This window comes from Phacochoerus africanus, chromosome 3 (assembly GCF_016906955.1).
Source record: "Phacochoerus africanus isolate WHEZ1 chromosome 3, ROS_Pafr_v1, whole genome shotgun sequence".
Classification (NCBI taxonomy): Eukaryota; Metazoa; Chordata; class Mammalia; order Artiodactyla; family Suidae; genus Phacochoerus; species Phacochoerus africanus.
In genome coordinates this window covers 89,527,388-89,550,871 of record NC_062546.1, presented here as the reverse complement: position 1 = coordinate 89,550,871, position 23,484 = coordinate 89,527,388, and the positions used below count along the sequence as shown (strand labels likewise).

Here is a 23,484-nt window from a genome sequence, read left to right as displayed (position 1 = left end):
ATCGTTAGAAACCTAAAGTGAGATTAATTCTCAGTCATTCAGCCCATATTACAGTGTTTCCAATCTGGAATTCTGGATTTTACTCTTGGATACTTAAAATTAGGGTTTTTGGAGTTCCCGTCGTGGCACAGTGGTTAATGAATCTGACTAGGAACCATGAGGTTGCGGGTTTGGTCCCTGCCCTTGCTCAGTGGGTTAACGATCCGGCGTTGCCATGAGCTGTGGTGTAGGTTGCAGACGCGGCTCGGATCCCGCGTTGCTGTGGCTCTGGCGTAGGCTGGTGGCTGCAGCTCCGATTAGACCCCTAGCCTAGGAACCTCCATATGCCGTGGGAGCAGCCCAAGAAATAGCAAAAAGACCAAAAAAAAAAAAATTAGTTTTTTTCGTGGCAAGTCATAGTCCTAGAATTTAAATTTCTTCATAGTTCAGAAAATCAGAAAATCTACTTTGGTTCATTTAATTATGCTATGATTATAATAGTTTCCCTGCTTTCCTCCAAATTTTTGAATTAAACTATAAAAAAGATATAAGGAAGTTATGTGAGCATTTAGGTTCTGGCCAGATTTAAAGCAAAAAAGGCTTTTGCTTTAAGTATGGGGGTCACTGTAAATGTATATTTGCATTTGTTAGTGATGAGATAGGGTGAAAGAGAACAAAATGATTACCAAGAGATGTGCATTAAAACGATAATTTTCTAAACTCAATTCCAAAATTATTACGGACTCAACTTGGAGCCAGGGGTTGGGGGCTGATTTAGGCTTTGTAACAACTATGATCACAACAATGTCCCTAAAATTTTTATTCCTTTCATATGACATTATTTATAAAAGAAGATAACAGGAGTTCCCGTTGTAGCACAGTGGAAATGAATCTGACCAGGAACATGAGGTTGCAAGTTTGATCCCTGGCCTTGCTCAGTGGGCTGGGATGTGGCTTTGCTGTGAGCTGTGATGTAGGTCGCAGACATGGCTCAGATCTGGCATTGCTGTGGCTGTGGTGTAGGCTGGCAAATGTAACTCTGATTAAACCCTTAGCCTGGGAACCTCCATATGCTGTGGGTGTGACCCTTAAAAAAAAAAAAAGATAAACATATTCATTATCCTAAAGGAGACAGGGAAGGAAAAAGGTTCTGAAACTTTCTTCAACTCCTTACTTGATAACCTATTTCTGGAACTTTTCTTAGTAATGGGTGTGCCAATACACACTTGGTTGAGACTTCCACACAAGCATATATTCCCAGCCCAAAGAAAGTTCTTCCTCTCTCTTTCGTGAAAATAATTAAAGGAAAGAATGGTCAATAAATAAGGAAAAAAGATAACGGTCATATTTATCAAAGCTATTTCAATTTTAAAGAGGTGCCAAGACTAGTAATTTTATACTTTACAATTTTTGCTTTCCTCTTATGTTATTAGCACTGAAGTTAAGAATATTAGTAGAACAAGAATGAGGTATTCAGTACAGTTTTAATTCAAAATAAATTTAAAATGTTAATTTAATGTATTTAGCTTGTTCTGTCTAATGTAACTAAGATGAATTGGCAATTTTTAACTTTAAAATGAATAAGTACTATAATGATAAGAAAAGGGAAAAAAATAAAAGAATGTACTCATACTTCCTAGTTTGAAAAACAAAATGTACATTAACAGTGTACTCTAGATTGACTGCCACAACAATCCCATCATCTAGAGATGAGGACAATGTTTTTGGTCTCATGTTAACTAGAGAGCTGGAATTTGAATTTAGGTATCCCTAAAGTTCTGTCATCAAAATATTAATTCATTTCAAAATATATCCAAATGAAGACAAGCAATTTTTATTTTACTTCTGAAACTCAAAGTAAGACTCACATAAGACATTTAGGAGGAAGTAATCATAAAATAGCTTCTGGGGACCAAAGCAGAAGATGAATAGCAGATTTTCTGGTTGGTTCACACAGCCAATTCAATCTTTTCTTTCATTATTAACACCCTCTTCTATGGCTAGTCTTAGATCCTACCTTCCTGCTTCCTCCCTTCATCTGTTTCATCTCTTCTACTTCTTCATTCAACCCACCCTCACACGTTTCCATGCTATCTTTAATGACCATATTCACTGCCCTGTTAATAACAACTTTTTTTTTTTTTGTAATGTAATTTTTTTAAATTTATTTTCTGCTTTTTAGGGCCACACCTATGGCATTTGGAAGTTCCCAGGCTAGGGGTCTAATCGGAGCTACAGCTGCCAGCCTATACCACAGCCACAGCAACATGGGATCCGAGCTGCATCTGCAACCTACACCGCAGCTCACGGCAATGCTGGATCCTTAATACACTGAGCAAGGCCAGGGATTGAACCTGCATCCTCATGGATACTAGTAGGGATTGTAACCCACTAAACCAAAACAGGAACTCCCAGTGTAGTGTTTTTATCATATAAAATTATATATTATCAATTTTTTATACAAACTGAAAAAGATACAAAGAACTGGGGCGCTCAGAGCTCCTGGGCCCAGCTGATGCCTAATAGCCCTTGTTTAAAAAAAATAGCTCATATGATCCATTCTTCTTTTTACCATAAGCTTAATTATAACAGTATATTATTAATGACTAATTAATTATAAAGCATAATCTGGAAATTCTTAGCAATCTTTACTTTGATAGCATTTTTGGCAATAATTAAAACTTAGAGAAAGACTCATGAACTTAGTCCATCCATAAATATTAATATATTAGAATTACTTTTAATTTTTTCCCTTCAGTTTATTTGTAGAATTAAAACTTTTTTTAAGGTTTTATTTTAATTTTTTAAACATCAAAATACCCTGGATATATAAAGAAAGAAAATAGGAGTTCCCGTTGTGGCACAGTGGTTAACGAATCTGACTAGGAACCATGAGGTTGCGGGTTCGGTCCCTGCCCTTGCTCAGCGGGTTAACAATCCGGTGTTGCCGTGAGCTGTGGTGTAGGTTGCAGACGCGGCTCGGATCCCGCGTTGCTGTGGCTCTGGCGTAGGCTGGCAGCTACAGCTCCGATTAGACCCCTAGCCTGGGAACCTCCATATGCCACAGGAGCAGCCCAAGAAATAGCAAAAAAAAAAGAAAGAAAGAAAATAAACTGCAGACTGCTAACCCTGCATGACTTGACATAACTTTTCAAGGGCCACTAGAAACTGGAGGTAGTTAAGTGAAGCAAATTAGAGGATAGAGCTGGGCTGCTATTTATCAGGATTCTGTTCAGGTGCTGCTGTACAGTAAAGTATGAAACTGAGAAATCACCCATTTCATGATTCAGACCCCTAGCTTTCTTACCTACTATAGAAAGTCTTTTTTTCCTCTCTGCTCCAAATACTGTGTTATCCAAATCTTCTAGTGATGGCAATGGCTCTAAATTAGTAGCCTACAAAGAAAAAAGTAAGATTAATGTCATACGCTTCCCCTTCAGGGCTTTAAACAGAATCCTTTCCCCTACCAAATAACATCTAAGTATTCTATATTGTTTGTGGGTCTTAGCAAATCTACTCTCTGAAATTTTAACTCTAACATAATTCTTCCCAAGTTCTCAGTTTCTGTTAGTTTCATATGCACAGCATATTATACTTATTTGTAATTTTTGTTACACAGTTTTGAGGAGCAAGGATATTAAGCTATAGCAATAACAATGTGTAAGTTTGAATTTAATCATATTGAAAATATATCAATGATTATAGAAATAACTATTTTATATATTGACTTTTATAGGCATAAATCCTATAATCTTCACTGAAAAAAAATCCCAATTCATACCTGTGTACTTCCATTCATTACAAGTAGTATCTTGAGACTCTTCATGTGAATACTGCGATCAAGCAGTTCCACAGCTTTGTCCAAGTCATCTTGGGTAGTTAATGGGATTACCAACTAAACAAAAAGGAACAAAAGGAATCATGTAGCCCTCTGACCAGACAAGTCATTTGAGGAGTATCTCCATTACTATGGAATTATAAATCTCAAAATACCCTGCTCTTTGATTTGTTAGTACAGTGAAATTCTGAATGAATACAGGTACCTAGGCTGTTTTCCTCTTCCCATCCTACCATCACTAGAATGAGTATGGACAAATTTTTTGCTTTATTAAAAATTAAATTCTGGAGTTCCCATTGTAGCGCAGTAGTTAACGGATCCGACTAGGAACCACGAGGTTGCAGGTTCGATCCCTGACCTTGCTCAGTGGGTTAAGGATTCGGCGTTGCTGTGAGCTATGGTATAGGCTGCAGACGTGGCTCGGATCCTGCGTTGCTGTGGCTGTGGTATAGGCCGGCAGCTACAGCTCCGATTTGACCCCTAGCCTGGAACCTCCATATGCCACAGGAGCGGCCCAAGAAATGGCAAAAAGACAAAAAAAAAAACAAAAAAAAATTAAATTCTTCTATGGAGTTCCCATTGTGGCACAGCAGAAACGAATCTGACTAGGAACCATGAGGTTGTAGGTTCGATTTCTGGCCTTGTTCAGTGAGTTAAGGATCTGGCATTGCCATGAGCTGTGGTGTAGGCTGAAGACACAGCTTGGATCCTGCGTTGCTGTGGCTGCGGTGTAGACCAGTAGCTGTAGCTCCGATTTGACCCCTAGCCTGGGAACCTCCATATACAGCAGGTACATCCCTAAAAAGCAAGAAAAAAAAAAAAATTAAATTCTTCCAGAAAACACATTTAAAGGGAGTTCCTGTCGTGGTGCAGTGGTTAACAAATCCGACTAGGAACGATGAGGTTGCGGGTTCAAACCCTGGCCTCGCTCAGTGAGTCAAGGATCCAGCGTTGACACGAGCTGTGGTATAGGTCGCAGACGCGGCTTGGATCCTGTGTTGCTTTGGCTCTGGCGTAGGCCAGTGGCTACACCTCCGATTAGACCCCTAGCCTGGGAACCTCCATATGCCATGGGAGCGGCTCTAGAAAAGACAAAAAAAAAAAAAAAAGAAAAGAAAAGAAAACACAGTTAAAGATTAAAAGATCAATTTTCTAAGATGTTGCCATAATACTGCTAACTTAAGTTATAGTATGCTTACCATAAAACAAGAAGTATACACAAAAACTACATAAAAGTACTATCTTTCATCTGCATCAATGAAACTTATTTTCTACAGTAACCACAGATTTGCATTCTTACCTGGTGTGCTTACCAACATACAAAACACAAGGAACATCAGTGATGGATGCCCTGAAAAGGTGCCCCCAGTAATGTACCTGCAATCTATGGCCCACCTGAGGCTCTGAGCTCTGACCCTGGTGACTTGACTACTCCTGTCTAAAACAAATCAGCTAAATAGGTTAACCACCCCACAGTAAACCCTGGAAGTTGAAATCTGCTTTCATTAGTCCTCTCATGGATCATATGTCATAAGGGTCAAAAACACCTGAACAGCCCATAAGGAAAAAGCATGGTTCAAACTACTTAACGAAATACTTTTTTTTTTTTTGTCTTTTTGCCTTTTCTAGGGCCACTCCCATGGCATATGGAGGTTCCCAGGCTAGGGGTCGAATCCGAGCTGTAGCCACCGGCCTACACCGGAGCCACAGCAACACGGGATCCGAGCCTCCTCTGCAACCTACACCACAGCTCACGGCAACGCCGGATCATTAACCCACTGAGCAAGGCCAGGGATCGAACCTGTAACCTCATGGTTCCTAGTCAGATTCGTTAACCACTGTGCCACGACGGAAATTTCCTGAAATACTTCTTTTTTAATGTAAACTTGGTAGCTTATGACAACTCTGTCAGTAATCTTCAAAGTATATTTCCACTTCATTGAAAGGATAGAATATAAAACAAGTAAACATATTCCACACATGTTAGCCTGTAACACAGTATTTAAGCCATTCAAATGTAAAGGCCTAATTCGTTAAGAGTCCTCTACCATAAAAATACCTTGCAGATAAGGACCCTCCACTCCTAACCACAGAACACAGCAAAAAAAGAAACACTTGGTAAATTTTGTTTAGTAAATATCATACAGTGAAAACTTCATTGGCAGTCAAAATCACTAGTTGACATGGTGTTCACTCATTCTCTGTAATTTCTTTTTCTTTTCTTTTGCTTTTTAGGGCCACACCCGTGGCATATGGAGAGTCCCAGGCTAGGGGTAAAATTGGAGCTGTAGCTGCTGGCCTATGCCACAGCAACGCAGGATCTGAGCCGCATCAGATCCTTAACCCACTGAGCAAGGGTAGGGATCGAACCTGCGTCCTCAATGATGCTAGTCAGATTTGTTAACCGCTGAGCCACGACGGGAACTCCTGTAATTTCTTTATGAAAACAATTCCTTGTTTTAAAAAAGTCTGCCAGACGCAAATATAAAGCAGGACTAATATGAATTACATGATACAATCTGCTTACATTTACTTACTCTGTACTTAAAATTATATTCCCCATTTCTGTTCGTAGCTAATTTTATACTACTACAACTTATCTAATACTAGACCCTTTTTCCTTTGTGAGAATATTTTCCTTTTTTTTTCCTTTTTTTCTTTTTTTTTTTTTTTTTTGGTCTTTTTGCCATTTCTTGGGCCACTCCCGTGGCATATGGAGGTTCCCAGGCTAGGAGGTGAATTGGAGCTGTAGCCGCTGGCCTGTGCCAGAGCCACAGCAACGTGGGATCCAGCCGCATCTGCAATCTACACCATAGCTCACGGCAACGCCAGATCCTTAACCCACTGAGCGAGGCCAGGGATGGAACCTGCAACGTCGTGGTTCCTAGTCAGATTCGTTTACCACTGAGCCATGATGGGAACTCCGAGAATTTTTTAATTAAAAAAATATTAACCGTTTGGTATCACAGAACAAATCTGATCTACTTAATTAAATTCTTTTCATTTTCCTATCAATTATTAACCATACTGGTACATCTTGTTCCCACCTTTAATAGTTTTTAAATTACACTTTAGGTACTAGAAAACATTTTAAAGCAATGATGAGGGTTGTTTTTGCGTTTTTCATTTGAGAGGAAATGGAATATTATTTTAACTACACATTACTTATAATTGGATTGTTTACTTCTTTAAGAATCTGCTGCTTTTGGAGGAAAAGATACTAGTTTAATCACAGTAACAGAATACTGACATAAATGACTCTGTTCCTCTTCAGTTTGCTAACATGAAAGCTGGAAGTTCCCTGGAGCAGCAGTTTTATTGGACTGCTATTACGGTGTGATGTAATCCTTCACATGTGAACAAGTTTTAAAATGAGGATTAAGAGTCAAGAACAAGTCTAACCTTCTCTAAATTATACTAAATAAATCACCCAATATTTTCCTGTCTGGTGAATTCACTTTGGCCTTATTCATAAAATCTATTTGCCACTAGCTTATTACTGATAATCAGTTTTACGTTAATAAAAATCATTTCAGGAAAGGAAAGTAAAAATTAAGTCAAAACTCCATCAAATAGAAACTAAATCTGAATTATCTTCCTGACTTTACATAGTGAAACATAAAAACAGTGAATTATTTTCTTGACTTTACATAGTAAAACATGAAAACAGTCCATAAAAAGTTCCTCCTCCTCTACTCATCTAAAATGGGAAAGGTCGGAGTTCCCATTGTGGTTCAGTGGTAACAAACCCAACTAGGATCCATGAAGAAGCGAGTTCGATCCCTGGCCTCACACAGTGGGTTAAAGATCCGGCACTGCTGTGAGCTATGTTATAGGTGGCAGATGTGGCTTGGATCCCATGTTGCTGTGGCTGGGGTGTAGCCTGGTAGTTGCAGCTCTGACTTGACCACCAGGCCAGGAACTTCCAGATGCTGCAGGGGCAGCTATTAAAAGTGAAAAAAAGAAAGAAAGAAAAGAAAAGGGAAAAGTATGGGTTTCTCTTGTGGTGATGGGTTAATCCGCGTTGTCACTGATATGGTGTGCGTTTGATCTCTGGTTTGAGAATTTCCACTGGCCACAGGTACGACCAAAAAATTAAATTACAAGACACTGCTTTGGGAATGATCCCAATGTTCTCTTTACCTGCTGCAATTAATAATAAATCCTTCCTTCTCCCATCCCCCCCCCAATTAAATTAAATTAAAAACTGGGAAAGGTCTCTGAAAATCCACTAATTTTGCCTGCACACTCCCACGTACCCCATGTGACAACACACCCAACACTTTATTAGAAAAAGAGTGCCCTAACTCACACATCCAATCAATCGCAGCTTAAATTCAATTCTGGCAAACCAGAAGTTTACAAAATAATAATTCTTTTAGAATAGACCTTATGTTACACAGAAAAAAGGTTTTACAGGACTCACTAACAAGCAGTAAGAATGGCTTTTTTGCTTGTCTATAGGTCCACAAAACTAACACCTCTTCTAAGTCTTTCCCTAGAACCTTGAATGTCCAAGGACACGCAGTGGTCTTGCCATGACGTGAATCAGGACATAGCTAACTCACAGATCACAGATTCCCACAGAAACTCTAAGCTACAGAAAATTTTAAATAATGTCATGTTACCCTAGGGCCTCCATTACCACATTTCTGCCAAGTGGCCACCCAGATATAATGGCAAAACCACTCTCAGAAAACTTTCAGAAAGTATGAGAAAAAGAAACTGAAAATAGAGAAATTTTCCAGTTTTTACAAAATGACAGAGGGTTTCTAGAATTACAGATTCTGGGCTAGGGATCAACTCATGCCATAGCAGTGACTTGGGTTTCATGCTCACCTGAAAAAGCAGTGACCCAAGCCATAGCAGTGAAAACACCAGATCCTTAACCCGCTAGGCCACCAGAGAATTCCAACAAAGTATTTTTAAAGTAAGGTATATATGTTGTTTTCTTAAGACATAATGCTACTGCACACTTAACAGACAACAGCACAGTGTAAGCACAACTTTTTAATTTTTTTTTGTCTTTTAGGGGCCGCACCCGTGGCACTTGGAAGTTCCTAGGCTAGGTGTCAAATCAGAGCTGCACCTGTCAGCTTATGCCACAGCAACACACCTAGCAAGGCCAGGGATTAAACCCGTGCCCTTGTGGATACTAGTTGGGTTTGTTACTGCTGAGCCATGATGGGAACGCCTGTACAACTTTTTTTTTTTTTTTGTCTTTTTGCTATTTCTTGGGCCGCTCTCGAGGCATATGGAGGTTCCCAGGCTAGGGGTCTAATCGGAGCTGTAGCCACCGGCCTACGCCAGAGCCACAGCAACTTGGGATCCAAGCCGCGTCTGCAACCTACACCACAGCTCACAGCAATGCCGGATCCTTAACCCACTGAGCAAGGGCAGGGACCGAACCCGCAACCTCATGGTTCCTAGTCGGATTCGTTAACCACTGCGCCACGACGGGAACTCCCCCCTTTTTTTTCTTTTTTGCTTTTTAGGGTCACACCTGTGGCATATAGAAGTTCCCAGGCTAGGGGTTTAATGAGAGCCACAGTTAATGACCTATACCACAGCTCACGGGAATGCCAGATCCTTAACCCACTGAGTGAGGCCAGGGATCAAGCCCACATCCTCATGAATACTAGTTGGATTTGTTTCCACTGCACCATGAAGGGAACTCCCCAGCACAACTTTTATATGCACTGAAAAACAGATAATTCATGCCTGTGACTCATTTGGTTGCAATATCTGCTTTTATCACAGTTGTCAGGAACCCAACTCAAAATATTTCCTTAGTATACCTGGACAAGTCATGGTAACTTTGATCTCTTGGTTAAAGTGATGTCTCCCTGAGGTTTCTCCCCTATAAAGTCAGTTTTCCTTTGTAATTAATAAACATCCCGTGGGGAGTAGCTTTATGACTAGATAAATAGCCTGTTTTTCACCTGACTTTTTCCCTCTAACTTTAGAATCCATCAACAATTCTTGTTCACAACAGTTATTACTATGTTTTTTACCAAATGGTGATTTTTCTATTACCACTGTTCTTTCTACATTTGTCAACTGGAATTCTGCTGTACAAAAGAGCTATAATCCAAATTTTACAGAAGGTTCAAAAGGGAATTCCCTGGAACACAGAGTTCTTCACCATTCCAGTGACCTCAAGATTGCATGTGCGAGAGTTCCCGTCATAGCACAGTGGTTAACGAGTCCAACTAGGAACCATGAGGTTGTGGGTTTGATCCCTGGCCTTGCTCAGTGGGTTAACGATCCGGCGTTGCTGTGAGCTGTGGTGTAGGTTGCAGACGCGGCTCGGATCCCGAGTTGCTGTGGCTCTGGCGTAGGCCGGTGGCTACAGCTCCGATTAGACCCCTGGCCTGGGAACCTCCATATGCCACGGGAGTGGCCCTAGAAAAGGCAAAAAGACAGAAAAAAAAAAAAAAAGATTGCATGTGCTGACTCTCAAACACAAACATAATCATCTAATCACATCCTTACCAACACAAGGTAATCCACTAAATTTTAACTACATTGTCTGGCTACCAACACTCTGTTGTTTCTGTAGACAAGTATACAATACGAGAAGAAAAGAGTTCATCAGTAAAGAACAGAGAGTAAAATAAAACATAAATAAACAATAAACTTCTAAGTAATACATAAATTTCCTCCTTTAATAGATTTTCAATTATTTGCACAGTAGCACCTTTCAATACCCTCCAAAATGAAAAAGTTTCCTTTTAGTAAGTTAAAATTTACTTCTGCTATCTTATTCCTCTAACTTACCATATGCTTAGCAATCCCTAGATAAAAGCATAACCATCCTAAAAAAATCTCCAAATAAACACTACTTTTCCAAAATAAGAACTAATGAAAGTTAAACTGTACATATTTACCTCATTATTGGTATAATGTAGATCCATAGACTGTCCAAAGGCAATTTTAGCTTTAGACCTCAGATCTTCCAGTTTAACTGGTCTGGGGAACTGAAGGATTCTATACAGACAGAATTTTAATATATTTTATTTTCTTAGGCATAGTTAAATAACATACTTGCAACGGTTATCTTTTGGATAGAGAAATATAATAAAATTAACTTAAAATGTAAACATTCATTTTACTTGAACATTACAATGGCTCGATTTTGATCAAGTGCACTAAGTTTCAACACAAAGCTGAAAAACTAAGTTTATTCTACCTTAATAAAAGAATATGAAAAGGAAATTCTCAAAATGTTCTGCAGTTTATAATGTGCACTGCAAGTGTTATAGTGAATACTAAAGAGCAATGTAAAATGTGCACTGAGGAAAGTGACTGAACTATGTGACATCCATAAAATAAAATGCAATGAAACTGTTAAAAAGAATAAAGTTGTTCTCTGGGGATCCAAATTTTGATTTCTATACCCTTATCAACTCAACATTTTTGAGTACATATATATTATGCAAGCCTATCTCCCCAAAATAAATATTTTTTAGAAGTTTAATTTTTTAAATTCTAGAATTGTCTTCTTATATTGCAAAGGATTGACTTGTCTTGCCCCGGGGACCAAGCACCTAAGAGTGGAGACTACTCTACTAGAGTATTAAGTTATGTAGAGAGAGGAACCATGTCTATTCCATTCACTTTATTCACTTCAAAGCCCAGCAATACAGTAAGTATTCAACAAACAGTGCTCAATGAATGAAAAAAACTGAGAAAATATCCATAAAAAATTGTAAACAGGGAAAAAGTAGACTAGACAATACTTGTATGGTATATCTGGTGGGTCTCTTTTTTTTAACATCTCTATGTAAAACATTTTTACATCTTCAGGTTATATTTGTGAGCCTTTTTAAATCCCTTAAAATTGATAGATTTTTCATTAAATTAATGAGACACTAATAGTAGAAAGAAAATCCTATCTTCTCTAACTCCTATCAGGTCTCGTGAGTATTTCTAATGTCACCATCACTACTACCTTGAGATACAGAACCCAGTTGAGGGCTAGGCTTCCACCTACCTAAATAATTTATAGCCACCATTCCAACTCATCTTCTTCAATGTTATTAATTAAATGCAGGCCATATGATTAAAGTCTCTTGCGAATAATCAAAACTGTGATTGTTAAGTCCACATACATAAATTCTGTATAGTATCTGAAGGGATGATACAATTATGATAAGAGAAATATATTTAAACTCCACTGTGTACAAATAAAGGGATAGTGGAGTTCTTGCTGTGGTGCAATGGAATAAGTGGCACCTGGGGAGCACTGGAATGCAGATTCAATCCCCCACCCAGCATAGTGGGTTAAGGATGCGGCACTGCCTGTAACTGTGGCTTAGGTTGAAACTGTGGTTCGGATTTGATCCCTGATCCAGGAACTTCATATGCTGTGGGGTGGCCAAAAATGAAAAAAAAAGTAATATTTAAAACTCTATTATTCAATGACCTTATTTATTTCCCAATATTTCAAAGTAAAAATATTATTTATGATGTTTAGCCTGAATTTTGACAGTTTTTTTTTTTTTTTTTTTTGCTTTTTAGGGCAGCACTCGCAGCATGTGGAGGTTCCCAGGCTAGGGGCCCAATCGGAGTGGCAGCTGCCAGCCTACGACGCAACCACAGCAACATGGGACCCGAGCCACGTCTACGACCTACACCACAGCTCACAGCAACGCCAGATCCTTAACCCACTGAGCAAGGCCAGGGATCGAACCCACAACCTCATGGTTCCTAGTCAGATTCGTTTCTGCTGTGCCATGACAGAAACTCCTGACAGATTTTTATCTTGTGCCCAAGTACATGTTACCAAGGACTACTCCATTCTCAGTTTGTAAGCCATAAACCTGCACTAAAATCTAAACAAAATCTCTAGTGGTCTTAACTAGGATATGTATTTGATTAAATCAATAAACTGACAAGTGATGTTTCTTTCCTTACCTTTTTTCTCCTCTGTGTTCAAATTTGACTCGGACATCATTCTGTAATGAAATGATAAATCCTTAATGAAATGATAAATCCTTTCAGAGACTATACCAAATTTCCAAATCACTTTTTTCTTAGTCACTCATTTGAAATATAGCAGAGGATGAAGGAGGTTTCAATTTCAGTGTTAAGGCCAATCAACTGACAGTGTCTACCAGAGAACTGAGTTGATAATTAGGTTGCTGGGTCTGGGCTCCACAGGAGAGCACCAAAGTCTACAGTGACGGCACAGGTGAGGGTCAGTTGCTAACTGTGCACAGGACAGAAGAGAGTATGGCATGTCCACTCTTTACCTCCCAAACAGTTTATTTATACGACCCCAAGTGATCTTCACCTGAAAATATACATATAAAGAACAGACTATTTTAAATAAAAACAATGTGCTTAGCTTATGTGCCTTAAGAATAGATAAAATATCAAGTGTAAAGAAAAGTCACTACACTAAATGAAACTACCATTTTGGTTTTTTAAAAAACAGACACCCTTATGGAAAAATATATCACAAACAAAATATTTGATTCAAAAGTATAAAAGGTAATCAGTTTAAACAAAACACTCTATACGATTAGGACAGTCAAAGAAAATAATGCAAAGAACAACAATAGATATTTATTAAAATATTGAGACAAATACCTGCTTTTTTGGTGAGGAAGATTTTGTTTTTCTGGTTTCCTGTAAGGATAATGCTGGTCGACTGGCCTTATGAAGAACAGCCAAATCTTGCATGATTGAGTTCAAAGCCTGCTGATCATCTAGGTATTTTTTAAAATAACATATACACAGAAATGTAATTTTAATATGTATTTATTATAGATATCAAACAAAATTTATAATGAAATGTAATGCAAATACACATTAATTTAATACAAAAATTAATCTGGAGCATTTTCAATAACCACATTTCTGTTATTTTGGTAAAATAAAAATTTACTTAAAAACTGGAGACAAGCAAAATTAAAATGGCACTAGACTCAAGCACTTGCATCATACTAGGTGTTCACACATGAGACATAGACAAGGCAAGTAAAGTCATTCTGGCTCTTCTAATGATGTAACATCCTAGGATATGGGTCAAAACAGCCCTGTCATGACAAAATTCTTTTCTATGACTCCTAAACAAACATTAACAAGACATCTCAGATCTGAATTAAAATAAGTGGGGATAAATAAACAACTTTTTTTTTCTTTTTGCTTCTTTTTAGGGCCATACCTGCAGCATAAGGAAGTGCCCAGGATAGGGGTCGAATCAGAATACACGTGCGGGCCTACACCACAGCCATAGCAACCCGGAATTCAAGCCTCATCTGTGACATACACCACAGCTGACCACAACACCAGATCCTTAACCCACTGAGTGAGGCCAGAGACTGAACCCACGTCCTCATGGATACTAGTTGGGTTTGTTCCTGCTGCGTCATAACAGGAACTCTGGGAACTCTCGACAACTTTCTATAAATACCATCATTATTTAGCATTTCAGTTTAAAGCACAGAATTTCTTTATAGAGTTTTTCTCTTTCATCAGTATTTCAAGTCAGAAACAAAGAAAACCTTTATCTGTGAATAATGGCCTACTGATATTTGGAAGTGTATTTCTGAACTTCTTTACCATAAGGTTTAACAAGACTAAATTTACCAGACTAATGATCTCAGCCACTGACAAGGTATCAATGCAAGAAAAATTTATTCCTTAAAAAAATACTGAATTCATGAAACTGAATGAAAGAATCATGAACCATGAACTTTTAATTTCTTCGAAATATATCAAAGATTTCTTTCTAAGACTAGAGCCTCCTAGTAATGCCAATTATATGACCTCTAGAAAAACTTCAGAGACAATTTAATTGATTTTCACTGGTAAATCAAGTCTATTAATGATAATCAACAGTTTGTAAATAAAGGAACTGAAGGACCTCACAGCTTACATTTTAAAATGTAACCACTTTGGTGAACAATAATTTATGTTCCAGAGCAGTGGCACCTAAAACATGCAAACTGGGAGTTCCCATTGTGGCTCAGCACAGGTTAAGGACCTGGTGTAGCCTCAGTGAGGATTTGGGTTCAATCCTGGACTCACTCAGTGGGTTAAGGACGCAGTGATGTTGCATGCTACAGTGTGGATCACAGATTCGACTCAGATCTGGTGTTGCCATGGCTGTGGCCCAGGCTGGCAGCTGTAGCTCAATTTGACACCTAGCTTGGGAATTTCCATATGCTGCAGGTGCAGCCATAAAAAGGAAACAAAAACAAACAAAAAACCCATGAAAATTGGTACAACCACTATAGAGAACAGTATGGAGATTACTTAAAAGACTAAAAATAGAGTTGTCATATGATCTAGCAATATCACTCATAGCCATGTATCCACAGAAAATCATAATTCAAAAAGATGTATGCATCCCAATGTTCACTGCAGTACTATTCATAATAGCCAAGACATTGAGGTAACCTAAACATCCACAAATAGAGTAATGGATAAAGAGGATGTGGTACATGTACACAATGGAATATTACTCAGCCATAAAAAGGAATGAAATAAAGGCACTGCAACAACATGGATGGACACAGAGATTATCAATACTAAGTGAAGTAAGTCAGACAGTATCATATGATATCACTTATATGTGGACTCTAAAAAAATCATACAACTAAACTTATTTACAAAACAGAAACAGACACACAGACTTTGAAAACTTAGAGATATCAAAGGGGAAAGGTGGGGGGTGATAAATTAAGAATCTGAGATTAACATATGTACACTACTATATATACTATATATATAAAATATATAGTATATATAAAATATATCATCAAACCACAAATCTACAATTGAAACAAAAACAAATAAGAAAAATCAACTCAAATACAACACTAAAGATAGTCATCAAACCACAAGAGGAGAGAACAAGAGAAGAAGGGAAGAAAAGGCAACAAAAACAAATCCAAAGCAACTAATAATATGGCAACAGGTACATACATATCAATAATTTTCTTAAATGTAATAGAATAGACGCCCCAACCAAAAGACATAGACTGGCTGAATGGATACAAAAACAAGACCCACATATATATGCTCTCTTCAAGAGACCCACTTCACTTCTAGGGACACATACAAATTGAAAGTAAGAGGATGGAACAAAATATTCCATGCAAATGGGAATCAAAAAAAATCTGGAGTAGCAATACTCATATCAGACAAAATAGACCTTAAATTGAAGAATATTTTAAGAGACAAGGAAGGTCGCTACATAATGATCAAAGGATCAATCCAAGAAGAAGATATGACAATTTTAAATATCTACACACCCAACATAGGATCACCACAACATATAAGGCAACTGCTAACAACTTTAAAAGGAGAAATCAATAATAACACAATAGTAGTCGGGGACTTTAACACCCCACTTACAGCAATGGACAGATCATCCAGACAGACAATCAGTAAGGAAACACAGGCCCTGAATGAAGCAGTACACCAGATGGACTTAATAGATATTTATAGGACATTCCATCCAAAAGCAACAGAATACACATTCTTCTCAAGTGCACATGGAACATTCTCTAAGACTGACTACATCCTGGGCTACAAATCAAGCCTCAGTAACTTTAAGAAAACTGAAATCATATCAAGAATTTTTTCTGACCACAAAGCTATATGACTGGAAATCAACAACAAGAAAAAAACTGCAAAAAACACAAACACGTGGAGACTCAACAATATGCTACTAAACAACCAATGGATCACTGAAGATATCAAAGAGGAAATTAATAAATACCTAGAAGCAAATGACAACAAAGATATGATACTCCAAAACCTATGGGATGCAGCAAAAGCCATTCTAAGAGGGAAGTTTATAGCAATACAAGCCGACCTCAGGAAACTAGAAAAAGCTCAAATAAATAAGCTAACTTTACATTTAAAGCAGCTCAAGAGAGAAGAACAGACAAGACCTAAAGTTAGTAGAAGGAAAAAAATCATAAAGATGAGAGCAGAAATCAATGAAACAGAAATGAAGAAAGCCATAGAAAAGATCAATGAAACGAAAAGCTTGTTCTTTGAAAAGATCAACAAAATGGATAAACCCTTAGCAAGACTTATCAAGCAAAAAAGAGAGGACTCAAATCAATAAAATTAGAAATGAAAAAGGAGACATAACAAAGAACATCACAGAAATACAAAGAATCATAAGAGACCACTATATGCAACTATATGCCAATGAAACAAAACCTAGAAGAAATGGACAATGAAAAAGAAAACCTAGAAGAAATTCTTAGAAAAGTACAATCTTCCAAGACTAAACCAACACGAAATAGAAAAGATGAATGGACCCATCACAAGAACTGAAATTGAAACTGTGATTAAAAAACTTCCAACAAACAAAAGTCCAGGACCAGATGGCTTCACAGGAGAATTCCATCAAACATTTAGAGAAGAGCTAACACCTAACCTTCTGAAACTATTCCGAAAAATGGCAGAGGAAGGAACACTCCCAAACTCATTCTATGAGGCCACCATCACCCTGATACCAAAACCAGACAAAGATTCCACAAAAAAAGAAAACTATAGGCCAATCTCACTGATGAACATCGATGCAAAAATCCTCAACAAAATACGAGCAAACCACATCCAACCATATATTAAAAGGGTTGTATATCATGTTCAAGTGGGATTTATCCCAGGGATGCAAGGGTTCTTCAATATCTGCAGATCCATCAGTGTGATACACCACATTAACCAACTGAAGAATAAAAACCATATGATCCTCTCAATAGATGCGGAAAAAGCCTTTGACAAAATCCAACACCCATTTCTGATAAAAACCCTTCAGAAAGTGGGCATGACGGGAACCTACCTCAACATGGTAAAGGCCATCTATGACAAACCCACAGCGAACATCATTCTCAATGGTGAAAAGCTGAAAGAATTCCCGCTGAGATCAGGAACAAGACAAGGATGTCTGCTCTCACCACTACTCTTCAACATAGTTCTGGAAGTCCTAGCCACAACAATCAGAGAAGAAAAAGAGATAAAAGGAATCCAAATTGGAAAGGAAGAAGTAAAACTATCACTATTTGCAGATGACATTCTATTCTATTCTATTCCTAGAGAATCCTAAAGACTCTACCAGAAAACTCTTAGAGCTCATCCATGAATATGGCAAAGTCGCAGGATACAAAATTAACACACAGAAATTGACTGCGTTTCTATATACTAACAATGAAAGATCAGAAAGAGAAATTAGGGAAGCAATCCTGTTTACCATCACATCCAAAAGGATAAAATACCTAGGAGTAAACCCACCTAAAGGGACAAAAGACCTGTAGTCTGAAAAAACTATAGGATGCTGATGAAAGAAATCAAAGATGACACAAATAGATGGGATTGGAAGAGTCAATATTTATCAAAATGACTATACTACCAAAGGAAATCTACAGATACAATGCAATCCCTATCAAATTACCAAGGACATTTTTCATAGAACTCAAAGAAAACATTTTAAAATTTGTTTGGAAGCACAAAAGACCCAGAATAGCCAAAGACATGCTGAAAAAGAAAACTGGAGCTGGAGGAGTCAGGCTCCCTGACTTCAGACTATACTACAAAGCAACAGTCATCAAAACCAAATGGTACTGGTACAAAGACAGAAATATAGATCAGTGGAACAGGATAGAAAGCCCAGAATTAAACCCACGCACCTACAGTCAACTCATCTATGACAAAGGAGGTAAGAATATACAATGGAGTAAAGACAGCCCCTTCAGTAGATGGTGCTGGGAAAAGTGGACAGCCACATGTAAAAGAATGAAATTAGAACACTTCCTAACACCATACACAAAAATACACTCAAAATGGATTAAAGACCTAGATATAAGACCAGATACTATAAAACTCTTAGAGGAAAATATAGGCCAAACACTCTCTGCCATAAACAACAGCAGCATCTTCTGCAATCCACCTCTTAGAGTAACAACCGTAAAAACAAAAATAAACAAATGGGACCTAATTAAACTGAAAAGTTTTTGCACAGCAAAGGAAACCCTAAACAAAACGAAAAGGCAACCCATAGAATGGGAGAAAATCTTTGCAGATGATGCAACTGACAAGGGATTAACCTCCAAAATATATAAACATCTGCAGCTCAATACCAAAAAAACAAACAACCGCAACAAAAAATGTGCAAAAGATGTAAACACACAATTCTCCAAAGAAGACATATGGATGGCCAAAAAACACATGAAAAGATGTTCAAAATCACTCATCATGGAGTTCCCGTCGTGGCGCAGTGGTTAACGAATCCGACTAGGGACCATGAGGTTGCGGGTTCGGTCCCTGCGCTTGCTCAGTGGCTTAAGGATCCGGCGTTGCTGTGAGCTGTGGTGTAGGTTGCAGACACGGCTCGGATCCCACGTTGCTGTGGCTCTGGCGTAGGCTGGTGGCTACAGCTCGGATTCGACCCCTAGCCTGGGAACCTCTATATGCCGAGGGAGCGGCCCAAGAAATAGCAAAAAGACAAAAAAAAAAAAAAACAAACACTCATCATTAGAGAAATGCAAATCAAAACCACTATGAGGTACCATCTTATTCCAGTCAGAATGGCCACCGTCAAAAAGTCTACAAACAGGAGTTCCCGTCGTGGCACAGTGGTTAAGGTATCCAACTAGGAACCATGAGGTTGAGGGTTCGATCCCTGGCCTTGCTCAGTGGATTAAGGATCCGGCATTGCCGTGAGCTGTGACATAGGTTGCAAATGTGGCTCAGATCCCATGTTGCTGTGGCTCTGGCATAGGCCAGTGGCTACAGCTCTGATTAGACCCCTAGGCTGGGAACATCCATATATCGCGGGAGTGGCCCTAGAAAAAGGCAAAAAGACAAAAAAAAAAGTCTACAAACAATAAGTTCTGGAGAAAATGGAACCCTATTACACTGTTGGTGGGATTGTAAATTGATACAGCCACTGTGGAAAACAGGATGGAGATTCCTCAGAAAACTAAAAATAGAACTACCATTTGATCCAGCAATCCCACTTCAGGGCATCTATTCAGAGTAAACCATGACTCAAAAACACACATGTACTCCAATGTTCATTGCAGCACTCTTTTCCTTTTTTTTTTTTTTGTTTGTTTGTTTGTTTGTTTTTGGTATTTCATCTTTTTACGGCCACACCCACAGCACGTGGAGGTTCCCAGGCTAGGGGTCTAATAGGAGCTACAGCTGCTGGCCTATGCCAGAGCCACAGCAAAGCCAAATCCGAGCCGCATCTTCAACCTACACCACAGCCCATGGCAACACCGGATCCTTAACCCACTGAGCGAGGCCAGGGATGGAACCTGCAACCTCACAGTTCCTGGTCAGATTCATTTCTGCTGTGCCACAATGGGAACTCCCCACACATACTCTTAAATAATCTCTTCTACAGTACAGTTAATGTGATTTTGTGTGTGTGTGTGTGTGTGTGTGTGTCTTTTTGCCATTTCTTGGGCCGCTCCTGCAGCATATGGAGATTCCCAGGTTAGGGGTCTAATCAGAGCTGTAGCCACCAGCCTACGCCAGAGCCACGGCAACGCGGGATCCGAGCCGTGTCTGCAACCTACACCACAGCTCACAGCAATGCCGGACCGTTAACCCACTGAGCAAGGGCAGGGACCGAACCCGAAACCTCATGGTTCCTAGTCGGATTCATTAACCACTGCGCCACGACGGGAACTCCAGCACTCTTTTCAATAGCCAAGACATGGAAACAACCTAAATGTCCATCGACAGAAGAGTGAATCAAGAAGATGTCGCACATATACACAATGGAGTATTACTCAGCCATTAAAAGGAACGAAATAACAGCATTTTTTTTTTTTTTGGTCTTTTTAGGGCCACACCCATGGCATATGGAGGTTCCCTGGCTAGCGGTCTATTCGGAGCTGTTCCTGCAGGGCTAGGCCAGAGCCACAGCAATGCCAGATCTGGGCCGTGTCTGCGATCTACACCATAGCTCACGGCAATGCCAGATCCTTTACCTATTGAGTGAGGCCAGGGATCTAACCCACAACCTCATGGTTCCTAGTCAGATTGTTTCCACTGCGCCATGATGGGAACTCCAATAATGGCATTTTTAACAACATGGATGGACCTAGAAATTATCGTGCTAAGTGAAGTCAGACAATGAAACACCAACATCAAATGCTATCACTTACATGTGGAATCTGAAAAAAGGACACAATGAATTTCTTTGCAGAACAGATACTGACAGACTTTGAAAAACATATGGTTTCCAAATGAGGAGGTTGGGGAGTGAGGGGATAAGCTGGGGGTTTGGGATGGAAATGCTATAAAACTGGGTTGTGATCATCATTGTACAACTATAAATATAATAAATTCATTGAGTAATATAAAAAAAAGAACCTACTGTAGAACACATGAAATTCTACTCAATATTCTGTAATAACCTATATGGGAAAAGAATCTGAAAAAGAATGGATGTATTTATATGTGTAACTGAATCACTTTGCTGTATAGATCACATTAATACAATATTACAAATCAACTATATAATATAAAATAAAAATTAAATTAAAAACTAAATTTTATATAAAACATTTTATTCTGTAAGGGAAGATCATTAAAAAGAATTTGGAAATTCAATGGCTTCATTAATCTTTTAAACACACAAAGAACTGACTTCTCTGTGTTAATTTTTTATAGTGATACATTGTGTTCTATAGTGAAACTACTTGTATATTAAAATTAAAATAACAACTCAAAAGGTTGTGTTAATAAATTCCAGGTCTAGGAGTTCCTTTCCCGTCGTGGCACAGTGGTTAACCAATCCGACTAGGAACCATGAGGTTGCGGGTTCGATCCTTGGCCTTGCTCAGTGGGTTAAGGATCCGGCATTGCCATGAGCTGTGGTGTAGGTTGCAAATGTGGCTCGAATCCCACATTGCTGTGGCTCTGGCATAGGCAGGTGGCTACAGCTTCGATTAGACCCCTAGCCTGGGAACCTCCGTATGCTGCAGGAGCGGCCCTAGAAAAGGCAAAAAGACAAAAAAAAGATAAAAATGAAAAAAAATAATAAATTCCAGGTCTAGAGAAAAACTTAATCTTTCAGAAAGTACCCTTTGTAAAGTAAAATTTCGATACAAGATTAGCTTAGCCAAAAAGAAACTGAGCCTGATTGGTATAATATATTACAGCATGTGTACTGTACATGGGTCCAACCCAGACTATGCCACTTATCAATAAAAATAAATCTTTCCTTAGGAAAATAGTAAGCCGAGAATGATCTGAACTGGAATATAATTAACTGATGTAATCTTCTAAAGAAAAGTAAGATCTTTAATTCTGCACTGGGGAGAGGGGAACTTTATTACCTAAACTTATCTATGTTCTAATTGTTTTCTTCATTAAACATGAATTTAGGCATTTTCACAATATTTAATGTTTAACATTTCATGTTTATTATTATATATAACTCCAAAATAAATAAAAGCCTGGGTCTATCATGTTTACATACACCAATTTCCTCATTTTAAAAATGAACAATACCATTTTCCGTTTTCTTCTGAGCCATGCCCATGCCATGTGGAAATCTGAACCCATGCCACAGCAGCAACCAGACCTACAGCAGTGACAACACCAGATCCTTAACCTGCTGTGCCACTAGGCAACTCCTGAATCCTGTTTTCTTTTCTTTTTCCTTCTTACAGCCACACCTGCGACATATGGAAGTTCCTGGACTAGGGGTCAAACTGGAGCTGCAGCTTTAGGCCAAAGCCACAGCAACATGGGATCTGAGCCCCATCAGCAACCTGCGCCACAGGTTAACCTGCTTAACCTACTGAGTAACTTCTTTGGTAGACGACATACACCTGAAGGGCTATTTAATTGAGTTTCTTCTGTTCCTGGATTAGGGAAGAATCAGATGATAAAAAATTACCCTTGACAAGATGTAAGCTAACAAATCCCCAAAAGATCAAGCAACAGAACAAGCACTGTTCTAACAACTGTTAGACTACTTTACTCTATTAAGAATCTCTACTGCGGTTAGAGTTTCTAGGAAGATTAGACAGGTTATAAATGTCATAAGGACCATGGGTTGATCCAAATAGCAGAAAGGATGAATGGAGGATCCCAGAGTCTGACCAACAGTCACAGAGAAGAAGCAGTGGATTTCTGACACAAATTTAAAGGATATTTAGTTGAGCACAAAACCAGAAGATATTTGGGAAATTTCAAATAAAAAATTTATCAGAAATGTTTAATTTGATATCTTATATACTTACTTAATAAACTTAAAATGTACTTAAAGATGAAAATCCCTAATAAAAAAATTCAAATAGGAGTTCCCGTCATGGCTCAGTGGTTAACGAATCCGACTAGGAACCATGAGGTTGTGGATTCAGTCCCTGGCCTCGCTCAATGGGTCGGGGATCCGGTGTTGCAGTGAGCTGTGGTGTAGGCTCGCGGCTACAGCTCCAATTAGACCCCTAGCCTGGGAACCTCCATGTGCCGCAGGTGCAGCCCCAGAAAAAGCAAAATTCAAAAAAATTCACACTTTTAAATATTCATGGTTTTTTGTGACTACCTTTGTGCATGTTTTTAAGCAATGACCCTGCTTTGTTGCATACTATAGTGAAGTATTTGAAAAGTACAGTGGAAACCAATTTAATACAAAGTTCAGACTGCAAGTGAGAGTAACAAAAATGAAAAGT

General features: G+C 38.6%; 1 protein-coding gene across 2 annotated transcripts in view; it reads right to left on the bottom strand.

Moving 5' to 3' along the window:
- The window catches only part of MAP3K2 (mitogen-activated protein kinase kinase kinase 2), a 95,218-nt gene that overhangs the window by 28,235 nt on the left and 43,499 nt on the right, over positions 1-23,484 (bottom strand). For both annotated transcript variants that reach the window (XM_047772121.1, XM_047772124.1), the window contains exons 3-7: positions 13,415-13,533; positions 12,737-12,777; positions 10,708-10,807; positions 3,761-3,874; positions 3,287-3,374 (exon numbers count right to left, since the gene is read on the bottom strand). In XM_047772121.1, the coding sequence (XP_047628077.1) occupies positions 3,287-3,374; positions 3,761-3,874; positions 10,708-10,807; positions 12,737-12,777; positions 13,415-13,533 (462 nt within the window). The remainder of the gene's footprint in view (positions 1-3,286; positions 3,375-3,760; positions 3,875-10,707; positions 10,808-12,736; positions 12,778-13,414; positions 13,534-23,484) is intronic.